General features: G+C 33.7%; 1 protein-coding gene across 1 annotated transcript; it reads right to left on the bottom strand.

The window, feature by feature from the left end:
• Window positions 1-8,359: 8,359 nt before the first annotated feature.
• On the bottom strand, window positions 8,360-9,896 carry LOC123215076 (ribonuclease 1-like). Its single transcript, XM_044635133.1, has 4 exons — window positions 9,780-9,896; window positions 9,534-9,689; window positions 8,825-9,023; window positions 8,360-8,742 (listed from the first exon to the last, which is right to left on the bottom strand). The coding sequence occupies exons 1-4, from the start codon at window positions 9,882-9,884 to the stop codon at window positions 8,516-8,518; spliced, it is 687 nt and encodes a 228-aa protein (XP_044491068.1). The 5' UTR covers window positions 9,885-9,896; the 3' UTR covers window positions 8,360-8,515.
• Between the last annotated feature and the right edge of the window lie 14,153 nt (window positions 9,897-24,049).

Genomic DNA, 24,049 nt, shown 5'->3' with positions numbered 1-24,049 from the left:
TGTGCATCAAGCTATGCATGTGCACTTTAAATCATCTCCTTTATGCAACAAGCACAAAAGGAACTTGAAGCAAAAGGTTTATCACAAACAATCAGGATTGTCGTGACATGCATGTTCATTTCTTGAATGAAAATTCAATTTTTTAATGGCAAAATGGACATGCATGTCAAAGATAAACATAAACACGTGCATCATGTGAACAATTCATCATGTATATCTAATATTTAACATGTTCTTCATCTTAAAATCACAAGAACATGATAAGAAAAATAATAACCTACCCAAGACAGTCTAGCTAAGGCATAAGGAGAAGATTAAAGAGGAAATAAAAATGATTCTAAGGGAAAACTAGCACATGCAAGCAAATATGTGATACCCTGACATACATTCATGCATTTTAAACAAATTTTTGGCTTCAAAAGGACATGTAAGGAGCTATTTAAGCTTTGATGCCATTTTGAAAGATAAAATAGATGAAGATGAAGATGCAAACAAGCATCATACATGGAGAAGAAAAGAGAACCATGACATGCATACAAAAAGGGATAAAGATGAGGAATGTTACCTACTTCTTTGACTCCTATGGAATATAGGATGATGGAAGAGCTCTACAAGTGCAAAAGCCTCCAAAGCAAGTCCACCACAAGCTTTCTTTTACCCTTGGCTAAGAGACAAGAGAATGAGAGAGGAGAGAGCTTTTTCTTTTAAGTAAGAGAAATCGTTTTACAAAATGAAATAAGGTTAGTTCAAATGAACTAAGAACCACCCTTTTATAATGGTGGCTCAAAATGCAATTTGTTAATTCTCTTTTTGCTTAAAAATTCTCAATTTGCGGATATATTATGCATGTATATCAATTATATATTTTAGACATCCTAGTTTCATCTACCCAACATTTTAAATTTTTAAAATGTTACTTTGCTCCCATATAACATTTATATGAATATTATTATCCTTTGAAAGGTACTAGCCAATCCCGAATAATCAATTCTTACTCTTGAAAGTTGGTTTATTGGTGTGACCTTTTAGATTCACTATGATGTAGTTGTGAGTTTCCTTTCAGATAATCCAAAAGGCATTTGAAAACTCAATAACTATGGTAAACATTTAGCAATATGTCATAATCCCTAAACCATGATAAAGAAATACTTCATCAAACCTAATATCCTCAATTATATGTTCTATGTAGGTAATATATTTCTATTATTAAATCTAGATTGACTTCGGACTCATGGATCGTCAAAGCCCTAATTTCAATTCTATACGAATTGTTGATTTAAATATTAAAACTCGTTATTATGAACATCCTTCAAATAACTTACCTTATACTCTTGCCAGAGATTCAATTTCTAATATTTATCAATATTCGCTTTGAAACTCAGATCTAGGTTGAATCAGTAGATATCTAGAACCCTGTACTTTCTATGTCAACGGACCCCATCTTAAACATTATTCTTCTCTATATACATATAACACTTGACCCATATGGTTTTTCTTATGGGATATGATTAAACTCATATATATACACCATACAAATCATGCATATCCTTATCAAATTTGACCATGATGTCTCAAGTCAAAAGATTACTTTGTACACTAGTATGATCATACGATAAGTCATTTACTATAATTTAATGACCATGTGACTTATCGTTATTGGTTATATTCGAAAAACAATTCTTTAACTGTTAATCCTTACCAATATCGTAATGACATGACCATCATTGTTACCCAGATTAATGTCATCTCATGGCATTTAACAAAGGTATTCAATATGCCTATTATGTGATAAAATAACCCAATTTATGTCATATTCATAAGGAACAATTTGATGACTCAATTTGTATATTAAGTGAGTCATTCAGGCAATTCACATGCATACTTCATATTATCATAAGTAAAGGAAACAACTTATGTATGTGAACAAAAAGACTTTTTCTTTTATTAATAAGTCATGATAAATATACATATAAGATTAAAATGCCCTTAGAACCGATCACATGAATGGTTCTTAGGGTTTACAGTAACAAATTTCTAGGTCAAAATTCTTTTAAAGGGGGAGAATTGTGATACTTGCAAATTCGTCTAATGTTATTTTTATCTTTTGGGTTTGCTTATGATTGAGTATGCTTAATAAGTTGTGTGTAGGTGGATTTAGGCTTACATAGCCATGTAGGAAGGCCACACTCCCGTTTATGTGATGGCAAGGGCAAAATAATCTTTTCCCATTTGATGTTTGATAATTGGTGAAGTATGGATGACATGCACACCCATGATACAAGCTCGTGTAACATGTCATGCATGGTCAATAGGTTTGAATTTTGGATAAGAATACATTTCGTGAGGATTTCAGAATGTGCCATTAATAGGTAACGACATACACACCTGTATGTGAACAGTACATGCCTTTGTATCATGATTAAAAAAAATAAAAAAGAACTTATACACATTTGGCTAAGACATTCATCCATAATTTTAGAGAAAATACAAAAAATTGAGATACCTAAAAGGTCTTTGGAGCCAAAGGAAGTCGTAGAGGATTAATTAGGGATTTCTTTGCCACTAGAAGATTAGTTTATCACTGAAGGAAAGGTAGAACTTACGGAGAAGCGGGACAATAAAGGAATACCAATGCATGGGGTAGGGGTATTTTGGTCATTTTTCATGTTAGGCCATATTTATGTATTTGGGTTTATTTATGATATTAGTGCACTTTATTTTATGATTTTTTATTTTAGACATTGGTTTTCTGATTTATTACACTTTGGGGATTATGGGAGTGAATTATTTATCGTGTTATTATTTATTATTGAGTGTGTTTAGGAAGCTTTTTAGTTAATATGTCTCTTTGGATACCTATTCTAACTAGGGGTATGTATTTGAAGAGGAGTGTTACATTGCCAAATTAGGAAACCTTGAGCTACCACTTGTCTCTCTTGTCTCCTCCATTAATGCTTCATTTGAATTTGATTTGTGCTTTCCCAACTTGAACTAATATAAAAAATTGAAGCTTAATATAATAACGTACAACATTAGACTATACTAAATTAAACTAATGCAAAATTAAACACACAAGCAACTTCATTAGGCATAATTACTAGGCTTGGTCCTAAGTGTGCATATTTCACTCAATGGAGTAGTTTGGACCTAATGACAAGTGAATGGTCGGTTTGCATAAGGAAGGATAAATAGTTTTAGCTAGGATGGTGGAGCTTAAAGTGTTGCTTGACAGGTCTTTGGCTAGCTTCATATCAGATTCATTTTTTTTTTTTGTAGCAAATCAGTTTTTCCTTGGTTTTGTTATCTTCTTGTTTGGTTGGGTTATTGGCCTCTAGAACCTTTCTTCTCCTTAGGGGTTAGATAGCTTTCAAGAGATTATTTGGCTTATGTTATTCTTTTGTTGTTATCCTTAACCCGAGAGCTTGTCTTGTGGTAAGGCTTTTTTCTGTTCCTTAATCAGGGGTTTATGTTGTGGTAAGGCTATTTTGGTTGATTAAGAAATTTAATTACCAAAAAAAAAAATTTCAAAAAGTAATTTTTCCTCTTCACAAAGGCCTATATTTTGTGGATCATTGACAAGCCTTTTCTGAGGCTCTTGTGATCAGTATATATATTACATCTCACTCCATACAAGTAATACTTCTAAATCTTAAAAACAAACACTATTATTGCCAACTCTAAATCATATGTGAGTATTTGGTCTCAAAATTTTTCAATTGTCTCGAGGCATAGACTATCACTTTGCCTTGCCATTACATTCAGTAATCTATTGTGAGAAGTATTTGTATACAAGTCATACTCAACCCCATCCTCTGGTAGGGCTAACATTAGATCAAAAGTCAACATTTTCTTAACTCTTGAAAACTCTCCTCATAGGCATTTGACCATTGAAACTGAGTTTTCATTTTAGTGAGAGATGTGAAAGGTCTAGCCAATCTAGCAAACCCTTTTATGAATAGTCTATAATACTTAGTTAGACCCAAAAAACTCTAAACTTCTTTGATAGTTTTTGGCCTCTGTTAATCCAACACTGTCTTTATCTTACTTAGATCTACTGAAATACCTTCTATTGAAAGTACATGCTCAAAGAATGCAACTTGTCAAACCAACATTCACATATTGAAACTTCGTATAAAATTATTTCTCCTTCAACATCTGTAAAGTAAATCTTAAGTGCTTTTTGTGCTCTTTATGACTTCTAAAATACACTAAAATATCATCAATGAACACTATGATGAACTTATCTAGGCAATTGTGGAACACGTTATTCATCAAATTTATAAACACAATGAGGGCATTTGTTAATTTGAACAAAATCACAGCGAACTCGAAATGCCCATACCTTATTTGAAAAGTTGTCTTGGGTATATCTTGCTTAACTACTCTTACTTAATGGTAGCTTGATCTTAGATCAATCTTATAGAATACCACAACTTTTCGCAATTGATCAAATAAATCATCAATTCTGGGTAGAAGGTACTTTTTTTTCACTGTTATCTTATTTAGCTATTAGTAGTCTATACACATTCTCATGGATTTGTCTTTCTTCTTGACAAATAGAATGAAAACTCTTGAAGGAGAATGACTTGGTCTTATAAACCTATTTCTTAATAACTCTTAAAACTACCTTTTTAATTCATGTAATTTAGTTGGGGGCATTTTGTAAGGTGCTTTTTATATAAGTGTTGTGCCTAACACCAACTCTATACTAAGCTAAATCTCTTGCCTATGAGCTAATTCCAATAACTTTTTTTGGAACACATTTGGTAACTCGTGAACTACTAATGTCACATCAATATTCAAGTATGACTTTACCTTATTACGTGAGGTAGAAAACTTGTGCAACCTTTACTTAGCATCGTTCTATAGGACACTTCCGTAAGTTACAAAAATTTAAAAGCATAATGTTGTCTCCTCTTGAAGACCTATCAAAGTTCCTATAAAGATAAGGTTCAAAAGAAGACGCCAAAGCTATACAAAAATCTATACAAACATACAAACTAAAGCTAGGATCCACTAAGGAATCTAACCTTAAGAAGCCAAGTCCTTTTTCTACAGAAGTTACTTCTACACGCAAAGCCTACCAAAAAAACTCCAAAAGGGAAACACATTAGACTATTGATTACAAATTGATACAATAACAAAAACTATACTGCTAGAAGGATGAGATAAAATTGAGTAAGGGTAGTAGATACAAAGAAATGGCTTAATCAAAATTTCACTAGGCACAACATGTTATTGTCAAAGACAATCTCCCTTAAAAATTATTGTATCTAACTTAGTGAACAATAATTTTGACTTAATGTGGTAACTTAACCATACATGACAAAGTTGACATTATACTTAAACAAATCAATCCTAATCATAGGAGGGTATTTTTTTCCATAATATGCATTTTAAAATTAAATTTTCTTTCAAACAGAGACCTACAAGTGTCTTATATACCTTTACATGCCACCCTAAGCCATTCACGTGCTACCATAAAGTCTTTAATACATATCATGGGTTGTTGCCTTTTATGAGTTCTAACATATGTCCTTAAACTTTTAATATGATTTAACTTTGTCATACATCTTTATTGTGCTTCACATGCTACCTTACACCATTATAAACGGTTGATGCACTTCTTAAATACCCCCACACACCAATACATACCTAAACTAACCTTTATGCCCTTCCTTGTACCTTAGAATAGTTTTTTATATACACTCATGTGCTCTAGAAATATTTTACAACCTTATGATGTGCTCTTATAAGGCATTTATAAGCTTTTACATGTCTTCTTAATCTTTTCATGTGTTCTCGCATACTATCAATGTTCTTATAGATGTATTATCTTAGACCATTATCGCATGCTAACATGTCTAAAAGATCCTTAATGCAAACACACACATACACCTATTAGGAATAGATTATGCATTATTACATGTAGTCACTCGGTAAAATTCATTATTTACATGCATTAACATACTTTTGAAAGACACTATTAGTTACTTGCGCATAATTTAAGCCTACGTACACCTCTAACGACAACTAATGCTTTAAACTAACCATTTCACATGTCGTACACATTACTAGAAATGTCCCCACGCACCTTCACATGTGCTAATATGCCTCCTCCTACATAAATACACTTCCATGTGCCTCTAAAAGGCTTCAACATGCTTCTATGCACTAGACAGTGATTCACACATATGATAGATACTATCCATGTGCCCTCACACACTCTACATATCATTATCATTTTTTATACAAGTGTAGTAACACGTGTCTTTCCTAATCAGACTAGGTTTGCCGAACAAACATACAAGCTGATTTTGTGGGTAAGTATTGACCTAACTTGACTTTGACTAGGCCATTGTGATCCAAGTGTGAAATGGTTAGGTTATTGGGTTTTCCTGATTCGGTAAGGACCTGCGATAACATAAACCCTAACTGTCATTCTTTTTTATGTCGACATCAATTCTGCTCTATTCTAAAGGTGATAATCAATCACAAACTATAAGAAAGCTTTAAATGATGTCATCCTCCTCTTTTTCGGTGTCTCCTACTCAAAAAATTATTGGAAAAATGCGAAAGAGTATATAAACTCTCACAATTCCAATGACTTGTGTTCTACCTAATTTTGCAATCTATGGTAGTTCTAGTGAAGAAGGACGGGTGTGAGGGAATGAATCATACTGGTGGTGGCTTAAACGCCTCCGATTTTGCTAGAAATTACATCAAGAAATTAGCCACACGTGGTGGCTTAATATGTCCAATTTCAATTAGAAAACGATGTCATAATCTAAATTAAACCTACTAGCTTAAAATTCAACCTTTCAAATTCTATATCAATGATTTTTAGGCTCTAATTTCATAGTTTCAGTTCATCCATTTGAAACCCTAATATAGAATATAGAACCCTAATTTAAATAAACCCTAATTGGATTTCAGTCGAACCCTAATCTTGATTTTATAAGTTATTATGTCTTGCTTTGATATCATCTATAAGACTTATTTAGCATAAACTAGATAAAATCTTCCAATTCTAAATCCACAAGATCTACACATAAGTTATAAAATGTTGAATTAAAATCTTTGGGGTTACAAGAATATTGAGAATGCAATGCAATGTGGCTTTATAAAAGCTTTGAGAATCACTTGAAAATTGAAGATATGTTATAACTGGTTTTTCACTCTAGAAACCTCTTTTATGATAGCTTTCAATAGAAAAAACTATAGCGATTAGGTTTTAAAATGGGGACCTAATCAATTTATAAGAGAAATTATTTGAACTCTCCTATCAAAGGTCTAATAACTCAAAGACCCATACTAGACTATTTACCCAAATCTATAATATGTAGAGTGTATTAGATTTTTCTTTATTAGTCACTTAAACTTGTCTGTAAATTATTATTGGAGTATTCAATTATCCAATTTTATTAAATAAAAATCATAATTAATATTAGTCCACGTTAGAAAATTTCCTATTATATAGTTTGCATAGACCACAGTCTCTTCACAATTGCAAGGTGCTTGGTTGTTTTTTGATATTTCCTACTCTATGATTAAATTAGAGTTTCCAGAGGTTATTGTATTATTATTGAGGGAAGACTAAATTGATTATTATATTATCCTTCCCATGGCATGAGCGTGAAGATGTCAAATTTAGAAGGTTTGCAATTATGATTCATTTTAGACGTGCTTTAATTAGCATTAAATATTGGGGAACAAATAAACTGAATTGCGAATCGACGTTATGGTTGACTTGCAAACAATGGTAAGACCAAATTAGTTGGTCTTAGTATGTTTATGCAACTAAATAATGGATGGTTAACGTGATTAAGAAATTTTTACTGCAAATCAAGCACAAGGACAGCCCTGTCTCCCCATATCGATTGTTTTATTAAAAAATTAAGGTGCCAGCATAATCAAAATACGACATTGAATCCATGCATGTTTTTGTTTTTAAAATTTATTCTGGTAATAAATTGATTATTGGTCTTAAGTAAGCTTCAATTTTAGAAGGTTAGAGAATACCCGTAAATATGGGTATGGTGATAATAAATCTAAAATTTTCCAGTTATTAGAAAGTTGGAAACTCTACTCAGGATTGTGAGGACCAAATTATAAGTGATTTCCAGGACTCAACGAGCTGTGACTTTCGGCTGTAATACATGTATAAAGTAGGTGATATACGTTGCTTGCTTCCATTGAATTTGATGTGATTATTTGGATAAACAGCAAACTCTCTATATGCTTGTTAGGTCATTAAGATGAACAATTTGTCCACTTTTTCTTTGTTTGTGGGTTGTCTTTTTGGTAATTGAAGATGTAAATTCAACTTTTTTTTTTTTTTTTTTTTGTAGTTAGATGTAAATTAAACTTGTGGCAAGCTATGACACACTGCAATTTTATTATTGGAAAAAGGGCTAATTCGCACTATGCACACCTCTAAAGATGACATAACGAGAAAATAACAGCATAGAACAAGTAAGATGACATTCTAGCTACAAGTGACATAACGCTCGTACTAGAAGGAAGGGAATTCAATCTGGGAGCCACATTTTTTTCCCTTTGGAAAAACTGGACATTCTATGAAATTGGAGGCAGAAGCGTCTACACACAAATAAATCTGGTAAAGCTGGCTGTTCCCTGATCTATCGGTGTTGCATTCAATCCATGGGGTGTACCCACTTCCTTTTTCTACAGCATCTTTAATACTCTCCAAGCTATAAGACTCTCCATTTGGTTCAATTCCTATACAATCAAATGCATAACCAGAACATTAAAATCCCTAAATATTATATAATTAATGATATTTTGTTAAGTACATCATCACCTGCAGTCTTTAGAGTTTGGAGGAGATCGACTTGGTTTTTTAAGTTGAGAGAAGCTTGGAAGTAGTCATGTTCGTTAAGCACAGACTCTGAGCAGGTTCCATGTTTTTCCCATTCATGTGACCAAAAGCTTAACCCATCACTGCTTGGGCAAGCCAGTGATGGCCAACTCTTTTTCATACTGTTTGTCAGATCTGAAATCTGTATAATGATAACTAGACCACTTAAACAAATAAAAAAAAGAAACATTTGTCTGATATATAATTCTAATATAATGTTTCATGCTTAAAAAAGATAAAGGATTTCACAGTTTTTTTTTTTTTAATTTTCAAAAGAGGTTTGGTTGAAAAAAATTGAAATGTTTTAAAAAACTTCTTTTTTTTTTTTTTTCAAAATTTATAACTTTGAACTCTAAAAATATATATTAAACATCTTCATATAAAAAAATATTGATTTTTAAATTGATTTTGTTTGGTTTTTGAAAGTTATGTTCAGATCAAAAACCAAATGAGTCTCAAAAGAGTTCAAAAATGTGAATACTCCATAAAAGCCTAAGTGTGAGATAATGGCATTGGACACAGTTTTGTTCAAGATTTATACGTTTCGTTTGGGGCATTAACAGGTAAATATTATTTTGTTTAATCAATTTTATAAATGGTGGATTATGACAGATAAAACATTATGTTCATTTGATTAAGAAAACTGAAATACCTCAGATTCATTGAAGGGATTATTGGAATCACAGTATGATGGATAAGTGCCATCATTATAATTAGGCCAGAGTCCATGAATGCCGAAGTCTGCTGCAGGCTTTCCGGATGTCGGATAACAACAACTGTGCTTTGTGTCACAATATGAACCAGGCCACTGTATAATAACAAAATCGAGAACCCAGATAGATAAACTCAACTTGATACAACACTAAACAAACAAAAGATTAGCTACATTACCACTTACTTGTTGAACAAAGTAGAAGAAATCGAAGCTTTCGGAAACGCAAAGAACTGACATAGATTGAATGATCAGAAGTTTGATAAAAACATAGCAGAATCTGTAGTTCATCTCTCCTTTTCTTTTTGGTTTTCTTTGGTACACTTTCTTAAGTTGGCGTAAGTTATATTTATACATAAAAATTGAATTAATAACATTTGTAGATTGAAATGGAATTACTTATATATATAGATAAATAATTATATTTTGAGATAAAAATGGAAGGTTTAAGGCAAAAAATTCGGACAAGCATTTATTTCAGGATTTTGTATTGTCTTTTTGGTAAGTTTGGAATTTATATAGTCTTTTTTCTTTTTCTGGTAATTTTTTAAAGTTCCTTTTATCTCTCACATGCCTTGTATTGGGTTTTTTCCTTTTTCTGTTTCTAAGCAAAAAAATTATTAAAAACAAAACACAACCTCGAGAAAAGGTCAACAATAACCTAGGCTTAGCCCAGAAAGGCAGCAAAATCAAAAGATAGAAGGTTTAGGATAAAAAATTGGGACAAGTATTTATGTCAGGATTTTGTATTGTTTTTTGGTAAGTTAAGAATTTAGATTGTCTTTTTTCTTTTTTGGTAATTTGTCTCTAAAATTTCTTTTATCTCTCACATGCCTTGTATAGAGTTTTTTTTTTTCTAAGCAAAAAAAGTATTAAAAACAAAACACGGCCTCCAGAAAAGGCCAATAATAACCTAAGCTTGCCCCAAAGGAATAGCAAGATCAAAAGACACCACCAATACACAAAAAATACTCACATCTTGAGTTACCATCTTAGACATGCCAAAGATAGGACTCAAGAGGCGGAAGAGAAAAGCAAACTAACAAAACAAAGTACATCGCAAAGGTGCCCTTCATGTTTAAACTAGACAACATATACAAAACCATAATATCAACAAAATCCTTAAGGATTTGTTGGAGACTTGAGAAGCCTTTCTGAGCAGGGGAACTAAACTTTGGGAGATGGAGGTGCCTGCCACGGAACCAAGGAACCGAGCTCCTTTGGGATAATTAACATAAGGAGCAAATTTCTTCACTGCCTTTGCAGCAGGATTCCAGGACTGCAATCTGGAATTTCTGAAAATTCTGGGAAAAATCGACGCTGCCACTGTCATGGGGTACAACAGAAGAAGCAACTAGGGGCAAATACTGGAAAACCTGGGAGAAAATCTTGGCACTGTTACTCTTTTACACAGCATACAGGAGGAGGACTGCTTCAGCTCTGAGCATAAATTGGAGGATCTTCTTGGCAGATGACAGCAGAGGAGGATTCTAGAAGGCCTACTAGACAGACTTCTGCAGATTTCATACTGTCCAGAAGTAATCATCTGCAGCCTCACTTTGTAGCAAGAAAACGGGGCAGCAATGAAATAAAATAACTGGACAGCACAGGCATCACAGAACTGAGAGGACTGAAGAGGTATATTATGCAGTAGGACTGGGAAATTGTTCAGACCAGATACTGTAGCATTCATATCCTTATTGGGCTGGAGACCGTGCAGCATTGTAGTACAAAACCTGGCTTGAGGAGGCAAAGCAAAGCTGTGCACATAGAGAAGCCTGAGGGTGCAACAATGTTGGATAGTTGCCTAGTCCATAAAATGCAGCAGAAAGACAATGAGTTGCAGCAGCCTGGAAATTCCAGGCAGGGTCTTCAGGGCCTGTAAAGGCAGCTACAGAGGATGAAAAGACCTGCAAAAAATAAAAATGTTAGGAAAAAACATTTGTCTAGCATTTTTCCTTGAAAATACAATGAGGAAGACCCCATTTACTAGCAATATTCTTGGCTTAAAAAGGCCATCCAAAGTTAAGGCTAATATTGGTCAATTAATCGCCTTTATCCCTCACCACTCTTCTAACATTTTTCTTTAATCCTTTCCTTAAGGAGGTTCCCTCTAGAGAAGATTCTATTATTTCATTCCCTCCAAATGTAATAAACTGTAGCCCTAAGGCTTAACTTTCCCATAATACAATTGAGATTGTTCCCTTTCCACTCTTGGGCAATGTCATCAATGTATCGTTCCCATTCTTGATCTCTATAAGACATATTGTTGATCTCCAAAATATTCCCCCAAATATATGCACTATACTCACAATAGAAGAATAGGTGGTTGATATCCTCTTCCCCATTATTATAGAGAACACATGTTGAGTTTGTGATAACTCCAAATCTCAAGAGTTTATCTCTCGTATTTATTCTTTTTTCCAAGGCAAGCCAAAGGATGATGGTGTGATAGGGAATGAACTTTTTGTGCCAAACAATGTGAGCCCAAGTGACCTCCCTCTTTTTAACTCTTAACTCATTCCAAGTGGATCTAATGGTGAATTTCCCCAAAAGGTTTGGGGTCCTTCTTAAAACATCATTCCCACCATTTGGGTTATCAACCATCATAGCTTTAACCTCCCATAAGTTCAGGGAATTAGCCAAAGGCCACTTCCAATCACCATTTTCAATAATATCCCTCACCTTAACATGCTTACTAATCCTCGAGTCATAAATGATTATATCTCCAAATTTTTCTTTGAGGGGACCTATCGGATCCCAATTGTCCCACCAAAATAGGGTGTTTTGACCATTACCAATTATGTGTTTGATGTTGTCCCTAGGAAATTCTCTTATCTGGAGGAGCTTCTTCCACCACCAAGGGTTATCACTAAAAGTCTTGATTTCCCAAATATTTTTCTCTTTTATTCTATTTTTCTTTTCCCAACCAACCAAAATAAAGGGGCATGCTAGTAAGGTATTGTCTCAAAGGTGTTTGGCCATAGCGGCTTTGCTCTAATCTTTACTTCCCTTAAAGCCCAATCTTCCCTCCTCCTTTAGGACACAAACATCATCCTAAGCAACTTTCTCTTTCCCTTCAAAAAAAGGCTCTTAGCTTTCCATCAATTTCTTTAAGAATTTTAGAAGGTAGAAAAAAAATGGGAAGATCAATAGCTTTGCACAGTAAATTTGATAGCCTTTATAAGTTCCATCTACCTGCATAGGAAAGAGCTTTACTTTTCCACAAATTTATTCTTGAAAGGATTTTATCCAAAAGAGGCTCGTAATCCTCCTTCAAAAGCTTGTTAGACACCAAAGGAACTCTAATCCACTTAAAAGGAAAAGACCCTTTTTTTATTCCAATGATGTTCTTTAGAATACTTTTCTCTTGTTGAGTGACCCCCAAAAAATAAATACTACTTTTAGCATTGTTGCCTTAAGCTCAGACCACTTCTTAAATAACATTAAGGCCTCCTTAATAAGCTAGATTGACTTCTCTTCCACCTTCCAAAAATTAAGGAGACCATTGGCAAAGCAAAAATGGGTGATTTTACTTTCCTTACATTTCCATTTATATTCAAACACTCTTTTCAAAGCCATATCTTCAAGGATTCTAAAGAGGACTTCCATCACAATCATAAAGAGGTAAGCGGAGGTCAGGTCGTCTTGACAAAGACCCCTTAAACTCTTAAAAAAGCCTTCAAGCTTCCCATTTATAATCATCGAGAAAGAGGGGATGGTTATGCACTCCTTAACCCCATTTAGGAACATAAGGTGTATGCCAATCTTTGTTTCATCCTCCCTTAGAGCAAAAATAGTGGTTGGCTCAACCTTTGTTTTGAATGAGAATTGAATGACAAAAAAAATACAATTTACTTTATTGGGCAAGTTAAGATTAATAATGTTGCTAAGAATCATAATCCAACAATGAATCTTCCTTTAATTTTAACTATTCATTTTGTTGCTAATGGAGATCTAAGTTATGCATCTCACTATTTAGGTAAACATGTCTTCCACTTATCTATTTCATTGGCCAGAGAGGAAAACATTCTAGTTTGATGCATATTATATATTTTTTTTAAAAAGTTTTTCGGTAAGTAGTTTGATGCAAATTGTCGTTACTCTTAGGGATGAACTATATTGATTGTACGCTTTTAGGCCCTAGCCTCATCATTTGAAAAACTTTGTTGTATCAACTAGAAGTACACCAAATAAGTGTGATATGAGTGTAAGAACATGTAAAGTCAAAATGTAAAAAGAAGAAACAAATGACTTTTAGGTGGTTTGACCAAAACTATTTTAAAGGCATACGTCCATAACATTACTATTGGGTTGATTAAAGTGTATTATTAGATAGTGTGCTAACGATAGTAGCCGACTTATTTTTTTCTTTAGTAACTAAATAAATTGATTAACTAAAAAGAGCCCTACCACAAGACAAGAGAACCCTAGGTTAAGGAAGAAAGCTATACAAAGATCCAACAACCGAACTACCAAAGGCTAACAAAAGCAAGGCTATCTCTTGACAACCTGTCAACTTCACTAGAAAAGATAAAAGTAAAAAGGTCAAATCTACAAGAGAACAACAAGAATAAAATCTAAAGCAATATAAAACACAAAACAAATAAGCAACTAAAATAAAGGAAATCAGTTAAGCTCCTTGAAAATGCATCTAAAAAGACTCTAATTTCTCATTAGCTCCATGTTTTCCTTAGACCTCTTAATGTTGCTGAATTGGGCGGGTTTTTCCGACACCACCTCTTTAATAAGCTTAATTAGCTTCTCCTTACTAGTTCTCCCCTTATCAAAACACATGTTGTTCTTTTTTTTTTTTTTTGGCTAAATAAGTATGTATAAAGTAAAAAGCCCATCCAAAAGGGCAAGAATAACCTAAGCTTGATGGCCAAAAACAAGGACCACTAGCCAAGACAACACTAAACAAGCAAGCTCAAAAGCAAACCCAACTCTAGAACATACTCCAGTCTATTGAGGAAGCAAAAAAAACCAATAAAGACAATCCCAAATTAGCATTCTATTAATTAATAAGAGCGAGCACTAAGCAAAACACCCTTAAAAAACAAAGCAATTTGTTCCTATTAATTACACAATTGTTGTACAAAGGGTATTTACAATAGCAAAGTCCAAAATCAAGACTACTTTTATCTTGTGCTCATAGCCAGCAAGATCATTCTAGCTGTGCCAAGAAATCATCCAACCATGACCAATAGATGACTTGCTAGTCATGCCATTGAACCTTTCAACCATAATCTTCGAACCATTTTCTTAGTCGTGCTAGTTACTTTTCCTTATAGCCATGCTCTTAATCCTCCCAACCATGCCAAGCTTTTTCATTCCAACTGTGCTATAATCTTTCTAGTTGTACCAAGCTTCTTTTTCCAGTCATGCCATAGTCCTTTCAACCATGCTAAGCTTTTTCATTCTAGTCATGCCATAGTTCTTCCAACAGTGTGATTCATTTTCTTCATAGAGATCCCTCAGCTCTTGGACTTAAGGAAAAATAAATTACATGTAGAAAGACTCAATTAGCATGTTATAAGGCTTCTAGACTAAATGGCTAAGCTTTAAAGGCCCTACAAAAGAAGACACAATGTTAAGACAAATGCCTAAAACTACCTAACCTTAACAATAATCATTCCTTCATCCTAGGCTTGAATACACAATTAGAGAGGTTTCAAGCCTTGATAATCCTCTCATTCTCCACCATTTGACCAAGGCCAAAAAGATAAGCTCTTTTATCTTTACAGGTACAAAAAGCTTTTGAGAATATGGTTTCCTTAGGAAGAGTTTGACTCAAAAGGTTTCTATTATTCCTTTCCCTTTAAATAGCATAAGTGGCAGCACCAAAAGCTATTTTACTCATTAGATTTCTAACATTGTAAGCTTTCCAATCCACTACAACACTCTCAACAAAAGTTTCCCAAGCTTGGACATTATAATCTCTTTCACATAACCTAATTAAATCCTCCCAAATGAATTTACAAAAAGTGCATTAGAAAAAGAGGTGATTAAGTGTCTCACCTGCATCATTACAAAGGATACATGTGGTAGATTGCATGATGCTAAACCTGTAGAGTTTATCCTTAGTGGGTAGCCACTTTTTCAAAGCCATCCAATGGATAAAAGCATACCTTGGAATGTAGTTCTTATGCCATACCAAGTTATGCCAAGCAACTTCCTCATTTTTTCTTCCAAGCCAAGTTTATGGAGAATATACCATTCTTGTTAGAAAGCCAAACAATATTGTTTTCTCCTTCACTTGGCCAAAAGTTAATTGAGTTACTTATCTCTAAAAGGTGGACAGTGTTAGCCCAAGGCCATATGTTGTTTTTTTCCTTCCAAATAAAATACATAGTGGCTCCAAAACAAAGCTTGCTAAAGCAGTTTCTCAAGGTGTCCCTTTGCCATCTTCTTAAGCAATTAGCGGTCCCAGTCAAGCCATTATGGGTTATACTACCAGAAGTAAAGGGAGATAACATTACTCTAGATTTCTTTACTTGTTTCATATGTGAAGAACAGGTGATCTAGGCTTTCTCTTCCACAGTTGCAAAGATTACAACTGTCTTGAGAGATGATTCCATAACTTATAAGTCTTTCTTTTGTCATTAGTCTCTTTTCTTATAGCTATCCATGTAATTAAAACATGTCTAGGGTAATGCTTCTGAAACTAGATTAAGTCATGCCAAATCACCTTTATTTTCTCCATTCTAAATTATTCCTAAGCTAAATGTATTGAGAACTTGCCTTGTCGGTGTGAAGGCCAAATGGTTGTGTCTCCTTCTCCCTTAAGATTAGGCAACATTGAATTTTTTGTCTTTATCAACTCTATGGAATTAGCTATAAGCTTTTTTCCATCTTCCCTCACCCCTCTCAATAATCTCTTTAACCTTGGCATACTTGTTCAATCCAGAATCATAAATGACATGGCTTTTGAATTTATCCAACAAGGGACCTAGATGATGCCAATTATCAAACCAAATTAAATAACTCTTTCCATCCCCAATTATCTTCTTAATTTTTTCTTTGACATCATTCTTAAACTTAAAAATTTTCCATCAAGCCCAAGAGTTGTTCGATTTAATCTCCTAAAAGCTTTTCTTCTTGAGATAATTTTCATTAACCCAATTGGCCCACAAGGATTGGTTTTTTCATTAGAGAGGTTTCATAGGTGTTTCAACATTGTAGCCCTATTCCAATTTTTACTTCTTATGATGCTAAGGTAGCTTTATTCCTTTGGAACACACACATCTTTCCAAGCCACTTTATTATTCTTCTTCTTTATATTCGAACGGTCCCATATAAAAGCTTTTAGAGTGGTATCAATATTTTTGTGCACTTTTGTAGGGAGGATGAAGATTGAAAACCAATAAACTTGGATTCTAAAGAGGAGGCTTTTATGAAAACAAGTCTACCTGCATATGAAAGAAATTTACTTTTCTAGGAAAGAATTCTGCCAAGTATACAATCCAAGAGAGGTTTACATGCACAATAAGCTTATTAGATTTGAGCGGCACTCCAAGGTACTTAAATGAGAGCACTCTTTCAAAATTCAAGGCATTCTTAATAAGGTTCTTTCCCTCAGCTATGACTCCAACAATGTAAATATTGCTCTTCTCTTGGTTAGCTTTGAGGTCAGACCATTTGTGAAAAGTGGATCAAACTTCTTTCAAACGTATCACTGAGATCAAATATGCCCTACAAAACAAAATAAGGTCATATGTAAAGCACAAATGTGTGATATTATTTGCTTTATACCTTAAATGATGACAAAATAAGGTTATCCCTTCTTTAAATTTCACTATCATTTTAAATTTATCTTTTTTTTCTCTTTTCTATTGTTGCCTTTGCCACTTCATGTCTTTTGTCAAACCTTTGCCCTTTAAGCTTCTTGGTGGCTTCTAAGAAAGAAAACCTTGTTAATCAGCTTGTTGCATCTGGTTCCATGCCATTCGTTGCCCTAACTGCCTTAAGCCTACCTAGATGCCCTTTTTGCTCAACGAAAGTTTGAAACCCTTTTTAAATATTTTGAACCTAAGGGTAATGATCAAAGTAGTAGAATCTGTGTCTTTCTACCACTTGAAGTTGCTAAGTTAGGTGCTAAAAAATAGAAGCATTGTGTTGTTAGGTTATTCCTCAGTAGCAAACCTCTTTTCATGGCTGTCAAAAAATTTCTTCAGATAGTCTAGTCTTCTTTTAGTTTAACAAGTGTTAACATTTAAGGACAGGGGGTTTTCATATTGAGATTTCAAGACATGGATGGTGTCCCCAAAGCTATTAAAGAAAGGTCATGAACTATAGGCGACCAGCCTCTCCTAGTTAGAAAATGGGCAAAAAACCTCCCCATGTTAATTAATGATGTTAAAAAGCTGGCAGCTTAGATTAAGCTTTTTAAAGTTCTTCTTGAGTTTTGGACTACCAAAGGCTTAAATTACATTGCAAGTGCCATTAGAAAAATACAGACTCCATCATTAAAAAAAGGTGACTAGTTAGATTTTTGGATAATTTGTGTGGAGATTAAGGTGGACTTGAAATGCCCTGAAACTTTATCTTTGTGTTTACCTAATTGAAAAGGTTTGGTAATTGCTATAAAGTATAACTAGAAGCCATTACAATACAGTGGGTGCATGTGCTTTGGGCATAGAATTACTGAATGTGTTATAATTTCAGGGAAAAAAATTAGCTATTCATCATCAATAAAAATGGATAATAACTTGCCTTCTAACTATGTAAGGGACAAATATGGTAAAGGCATTGATCTTTTTTCTAGCAAAGACTCTCGTAATTCTTTTAAGGCCATGGAGAAAAAGCAAAGAAAACAAGTGAAGACTTTAGGGGCTAGTAAGAATAGATATGCAGTCCTTATTATTCATAATTCATCTTGCCATAAAGAGTTCAAAATCTCCACTAACAAAATTCAAAGTAAGGCATATAAGGAAGCTATTAAGCATGACAGAGAAACTAAATCAAGGAATAAGGCCTTATTTTCTATTCTCGTAATCATTGATAAGGTGTTTGCTATGGAAGATAAAATGACCTTAAGAGGCTCTCTTCCCTTATTGAAGAGAATGATCCAAATCAAGCTTTTTCACTTGTAATCATTCCCTTTGGAGGTAAATTAAAAGTAGATGAAATGAACTTGAAAAAGGATCAAGGTGGTTCAATGAGCAAACATCAGAGGAAGAAATGGGTGAAGCTTAAGAAAGTTAGATCACCTATCTATCTTTGGCAATGATAAAGCTTGCTAGTACAAATATTAAGGCCTTATTTCCCCTATCAAGCAAAAAGACATTAGAAGTTTCATTTCACAAAATAAAATTGATTTTATGGCTATTTTTGAAACAAGAGTTAGGAATAATAATACTTTTAAAGTGACTCACAATGTTTAGGGAGTTTGATAACAATAATGAATGCATTTCTAATGGCAAAATTTAGCTTGGTTGGGATAAGACTTCTTTGAGAATTTATATTATTGAGAAGAATGTGAAATTCATCAATTGTGAAGGTTGGTTGATAAGAGAGAATACTTAGATTTTCATAACAATTTTCTATGGCTCTAATAACCTTTTGGAGAGGAAACCTTATGGCAAAATCTTATCACCCTCTCTTCCACCTTTCATGTCTCCTCTTAGTTAGTTATAGGGGATTTCAACATCATAAGAAATCAAAATGAAAAGATAGAAGGAGCTCGTTGGGGAGATTTCTATTGTGATGACTTAAACAATTTTTGTAGAGTAGTAGATTTAGATGACCTCAGATTCATGGGAAATTTCTTTGCCTAGAGCAATAGTAGTGATAACAGGAGAAGGATAGTTCACAAATTGGACAAAACTCTTATCAATGATAAATGGATAGAAACTTTTCTTAGCTCTTTAGCCACTTTCCAATACACTGTTATATCGGATCATACCTTATACATTATGAGATGTGATGAGATTGATTTGAGAAGGAAAAATCCTTTCAAATTCTTCAACGCATAGATCTATTATGATAATTTCCTTGATATAATGAAGAAAGCTTGGAAGAATGACTTCAATGGCTGCCCTATGTTCAACCTCCTCAATAAACTAAAGAAAATGAATAGAAAAAACTTTGGTAGATTTAAAAATGCATGATAGAAGCTAGGAGAACTCTTAATAACATCCAAGATAGGTTACAATCTAACCCTTTTGACAACTCCCTCATTACTGAAGAGAAAAACAACTTAGAGAACCTTAAGAGACTATGTTGGGTAGAGGAGACCTTGGCTAGACAAAAAACCAAAATTCATTAGCTTAAGGAAGGGGATCAAAAACATTAATTACTTTTTCTAATGCATCAAGGGTCAGAGGAATATCAGTTTTATTCATGACATTACTCTTGAAGATGACTTCTATACTTATTACATGAAACTTGTAAAGAAGGAGTATTTCAACCATTTCAAAAAAGTCCTCAATAATTTTACCCATTCTAACCTTGATCTTGAAGAGCTCAAAAGGCTTGTCAAATATCGAATCCCTTAAAAAGCTACCTTAGACCTCTTAAGGGATATTGATGAAAGTGAGATCAAAAGTACCATCTTTTACATGAACAATAACAAAGCCACGGGTCCAGATGGTTATGGTGTCTTTGTCTTCAAAGTGGCTTGGAGCATTGTTGGAGAGGATATTATGAAAGCCATAAAACATTTATTCTCCATTAGCCAACTTCTTAAATAGCTAAGTTAAACTATCCTTGCTCTTGTTCCTAAGGTTTCTAACCTCTATTTTTGCAAGGATTTTTGCCTGATTGCTTGTTACAATACCATCTACAAATGCATCACTAAAATCCTTGCAAACCAACTCAAATGCATTCTTTCTTAATTCATAAGCAAATCCCAATGTGTTTTTGTTGGTGGCTAAAGCATTAGAGAAAACATTTTTTTTTATTAAGAGCTTATGCATAACTACCATAAAGACTTGAAAACAAGACATGTGCCATCAAGATTGACTTAATGAAGACATTTGACTCTCTAAATTGGGACTTTTTACATATTGTCCTCTCACTATTGGTTCTCCCTTTCGATTCATTGGTTAGATGATGAATAACATCTCCAATCCTTTATTTTTAATATGTATGAATACAGAGTTAGTGGGGTTCTTCCAAAGGTCGCAAGGCCTAAGGTAAAGTGATCCTTTATCTCCTTACTTTTTTGTCATGGCCATAGAAGTCCTTTCTTGCATGCTTAGGGAATTAAAAGACAACTTCAGGTTCAATCACATTGGAAATGAAAAAAGAACAATATTACATACTTACGTTTTGTAGATAATTGTTTGCTTGTTTGTTGAGCATATAAGAACTCAATCACTTTTATGAGAAATACCTTTAATTACTTCCATGATTGGTTTGGGCTCATGATAATCTTGTAAAAAGTAACCTTTATCTCTCTAGAGTCTTCACTGAAGAAAGAGATCAATTTAAGGTTGTCCTTGGCATTAATGTGGGTAGTCTTCCTTTTAAGTACTTGGGTATACGTATAACTTTTACTGAGCTCAAGGTGAATGATTGCAAGCCTTTTATTAACAGGATTTTAGGGAGAATCTTATGTGAATTCAAGCTCAAAGTCAACAACAAATCTTTATTGAGTCTAAACTAAGGTAAAGGATAACACAACAAATACTTATTCAACCTATATCTTTCAATGCATGTAGGACAAACCCAACTCATTTTAATTGGGCTTTACCTATCCAATCCAAGTCTTGGATAACTCAAATAACCCAACTCTTACTTTGGGTTATAACATGCTCAAATGGGAAAAAATTATGCTACTTGAATGGAAAAACATATGAGAGACAAAACATTAAATGAGAACTCCATTTTGGTTAAAGATAGTTTCCTTCTAAGCCTACTACTTGTTCGCTCTTTTTATAGCAAATTATTTGAGTTTGGTTTGACCTCCATTTTGGACAAAGACAATTATGGCTTTCCTAGTCAACTGCTTGTTTACACTATTTGTTGTAAAATATTTGAATTTGAATTAAAATCTATCCTTTGTACTCGTTTTAAGGTTTCTTACTTAGGATTATAGGTTTATCCCATTGTATTGTGGTTTTTAAGGTGTTTTTACTTGTTTATTGCATCATTTTTCATTTGGCCTATAGATATGACTTTTTTCTTTACTCGTAATTTTCAAACTTGAATGATATTTGAATCAAACTTTTAAATTTCTTTTAAGAGAGTTTTGCTTCCTTTATCCAAAAATTTGCCTAGGTTTGGTGACATTTTCTTTAGATATAAAGTTTGGGGTATAGGCCAAGACTTCATCACTTCGATTTTGTTTGGGTTGGTTGCTACTCCACCAATTATCATGTGACCCAAATAAGTTATCTCGTCTTTGCTAAAATCAAATTTCAATAACTTAACAAATAGTTATTGCTACTCCAACAACTTTATTACTTGTTCAAGATGTCATAAGTGAGTCTTGTGGATAAGGCCATAGACTAAGATGTCGCCAAAGAAGACTAACACAGATTTTCATAAAAACAATAGGAATATTTCATTCATCAGAGTTTGGAAAATGGCAGGTGCGTTCGTTAAGCCAAAAGGTATCACTAAAAATTCATAGTGGCCTCAGTGTGTCCTGAATGTTGTCTTTTAAACATCAATAGGTTCTATTCGTATTTGATGGTACCTTGCTATTAAATCCAACTTAAAAAAGATATTTGCTCCATATAATTCATCCAACAAATCTTCAATTATTGGGATGAAAAAATTTATTCTTCATAGTTACCTCATTCAATTAGCAATAATTGACATAAAACCTCTATTAACCACGTTTCTTTCTGACGAGAAGTACAAATGAAACATATGGGCTACTACTAGCTTGGATGATCCTAGAGTGTAACATCTCATGAGTGAGTTGTTTTATTTCTACCTTTTGAAGGTAAGAATATCTGTAGGGGTGAATAGTAATTGGTATTGCACCATTCTTGAGAGGAATATGATGATTATGATTTCAGAAGGGAGGCAAGCCATATGTTTCTCTAAATATATGCTAAAATTTTTGTAATAACTTTTGTAATCCTAGCTGGAAGTCATTTGTACCCTTTAGAGTTCTCGGCATAGCCAATAAACACCATCTTCTTGCTCTTATCATCAAGTTTTGTCCTTTCTTGTTTGGATACATGAACATAGCCAATAGATCCAAAAACTCTTAAGTGTTTCACACTTGGCTTCCATCTACTCCATGCTTCTTGAAGGGTTATTTTCTCCAAACTCTTTGTAGGTGAACGGTTTGAGAGATAAATTGCACATGTAACCACTTTGACCTAAAACTCTTTAGGCATATTCTTACTTTTTAGCATTGTCCTTGCCATGTTAAGAATTGTCCTATTCTTTCTTTCTGTGACCCTATTTTGTTATGGTGCTCTTGGGACCGTCATAGGACATTGAATGCCATTTTCCCCGTAGAAGACCTTAAATTCATTAGAAGTGAACTCTTCACCTCTATCAGTTTTTAGAGCTTTAATTTTGTATCCGCTTTCCTTTTCAACAAGAAGCTTGAATTTTTTAAATGTCTCAAAAACTTTAGTCTTGTTCTTTAAAAAATAAACCCACGTCTTTCTTGTGTAATCATCAATGAAGAGCACAAAATATGAGCTCTTACTAAAAGATTGTGGCTTGATAAGACCACACACATCCGCATGCACAAGTTGTAGAGGTTCGGTTGCTCGCAAAAGTGACGTCTTTGGAAAACTCTTTCTTGCATGTTTTTCAAGTAGACACGCCGCACACAGTTGATTCGGATGATTAATTTTAGGATCTCCTTTCACCATATTCTTTTCTCTTAGCATTTTAAGCCCTTCAAAGTTGAGATGCCCGAATCTCATGTGCCAAATCCATGAAGGATCCTTGACATAAGCTTATAAACACTTCACTTCTGCCATTTTCACATTTAACATGAATATTCGGTTCTTTGTCATGGTAACTTTAGGAACAAGTCTATCATCTCTATTTCGAAGCCACAAATAATTGTTCTCTATCTTCACTTTGTGCCCATTCTTTAAAAGTTGGTTGATGCTCAAAATATTGCTCTTTATTTTTGGGATGTAGTAGACATTGTAAGGAATTTTATGGTCTCTATCCTTTGTAGCTAAAATCACCGAACCTTTTCCCTTAATCTCTACCTTTGTATCATCTCCAAAACGAATATTCCCGATCACTTTTGTATTCAACTCTACAAATTTGCTTCTATCTCCTATCATGTGGTTGCTTACACCGTTGTCGAGATACCACATGACATTTTTTTCTATGGACCCATCATTTTGAGAAAGCAAAAGAGTGTCACCTTCCACCTCCTTATGCTCGATAAAGTTCGTCTCCTCATCACAACTCTTAGTTTGACATTCCCAAGAATAGTGACCTTTCTTCCCACATGCATAACACTCTACTTGGCTTTTATCCTTTCTCCAATTATTATTTCTTCTTCGTCCACGGCTTCT

Source organism: Mangifera indica, chromosome 4, assembly GCF_011075055.1.
Source record: "Mangifera indica cultivar Alphonso chromosome 4, CATAS_Mindica_2.1, whole genome shotgun sequence".
Classification (NCBI taxonomy): domain Eukaryota; kingdom Viridiplantae; phylum Streptophyta; class Magnoliopsida; order Sapindales; family Anacardiaceae; genus Mangifera; species Mangifera indica.
The sequence above is the reverse complement of the archived record's forward strand: the minus strand, read 5'-3'. Positions and strand labels throughout refer to the sequence as shown.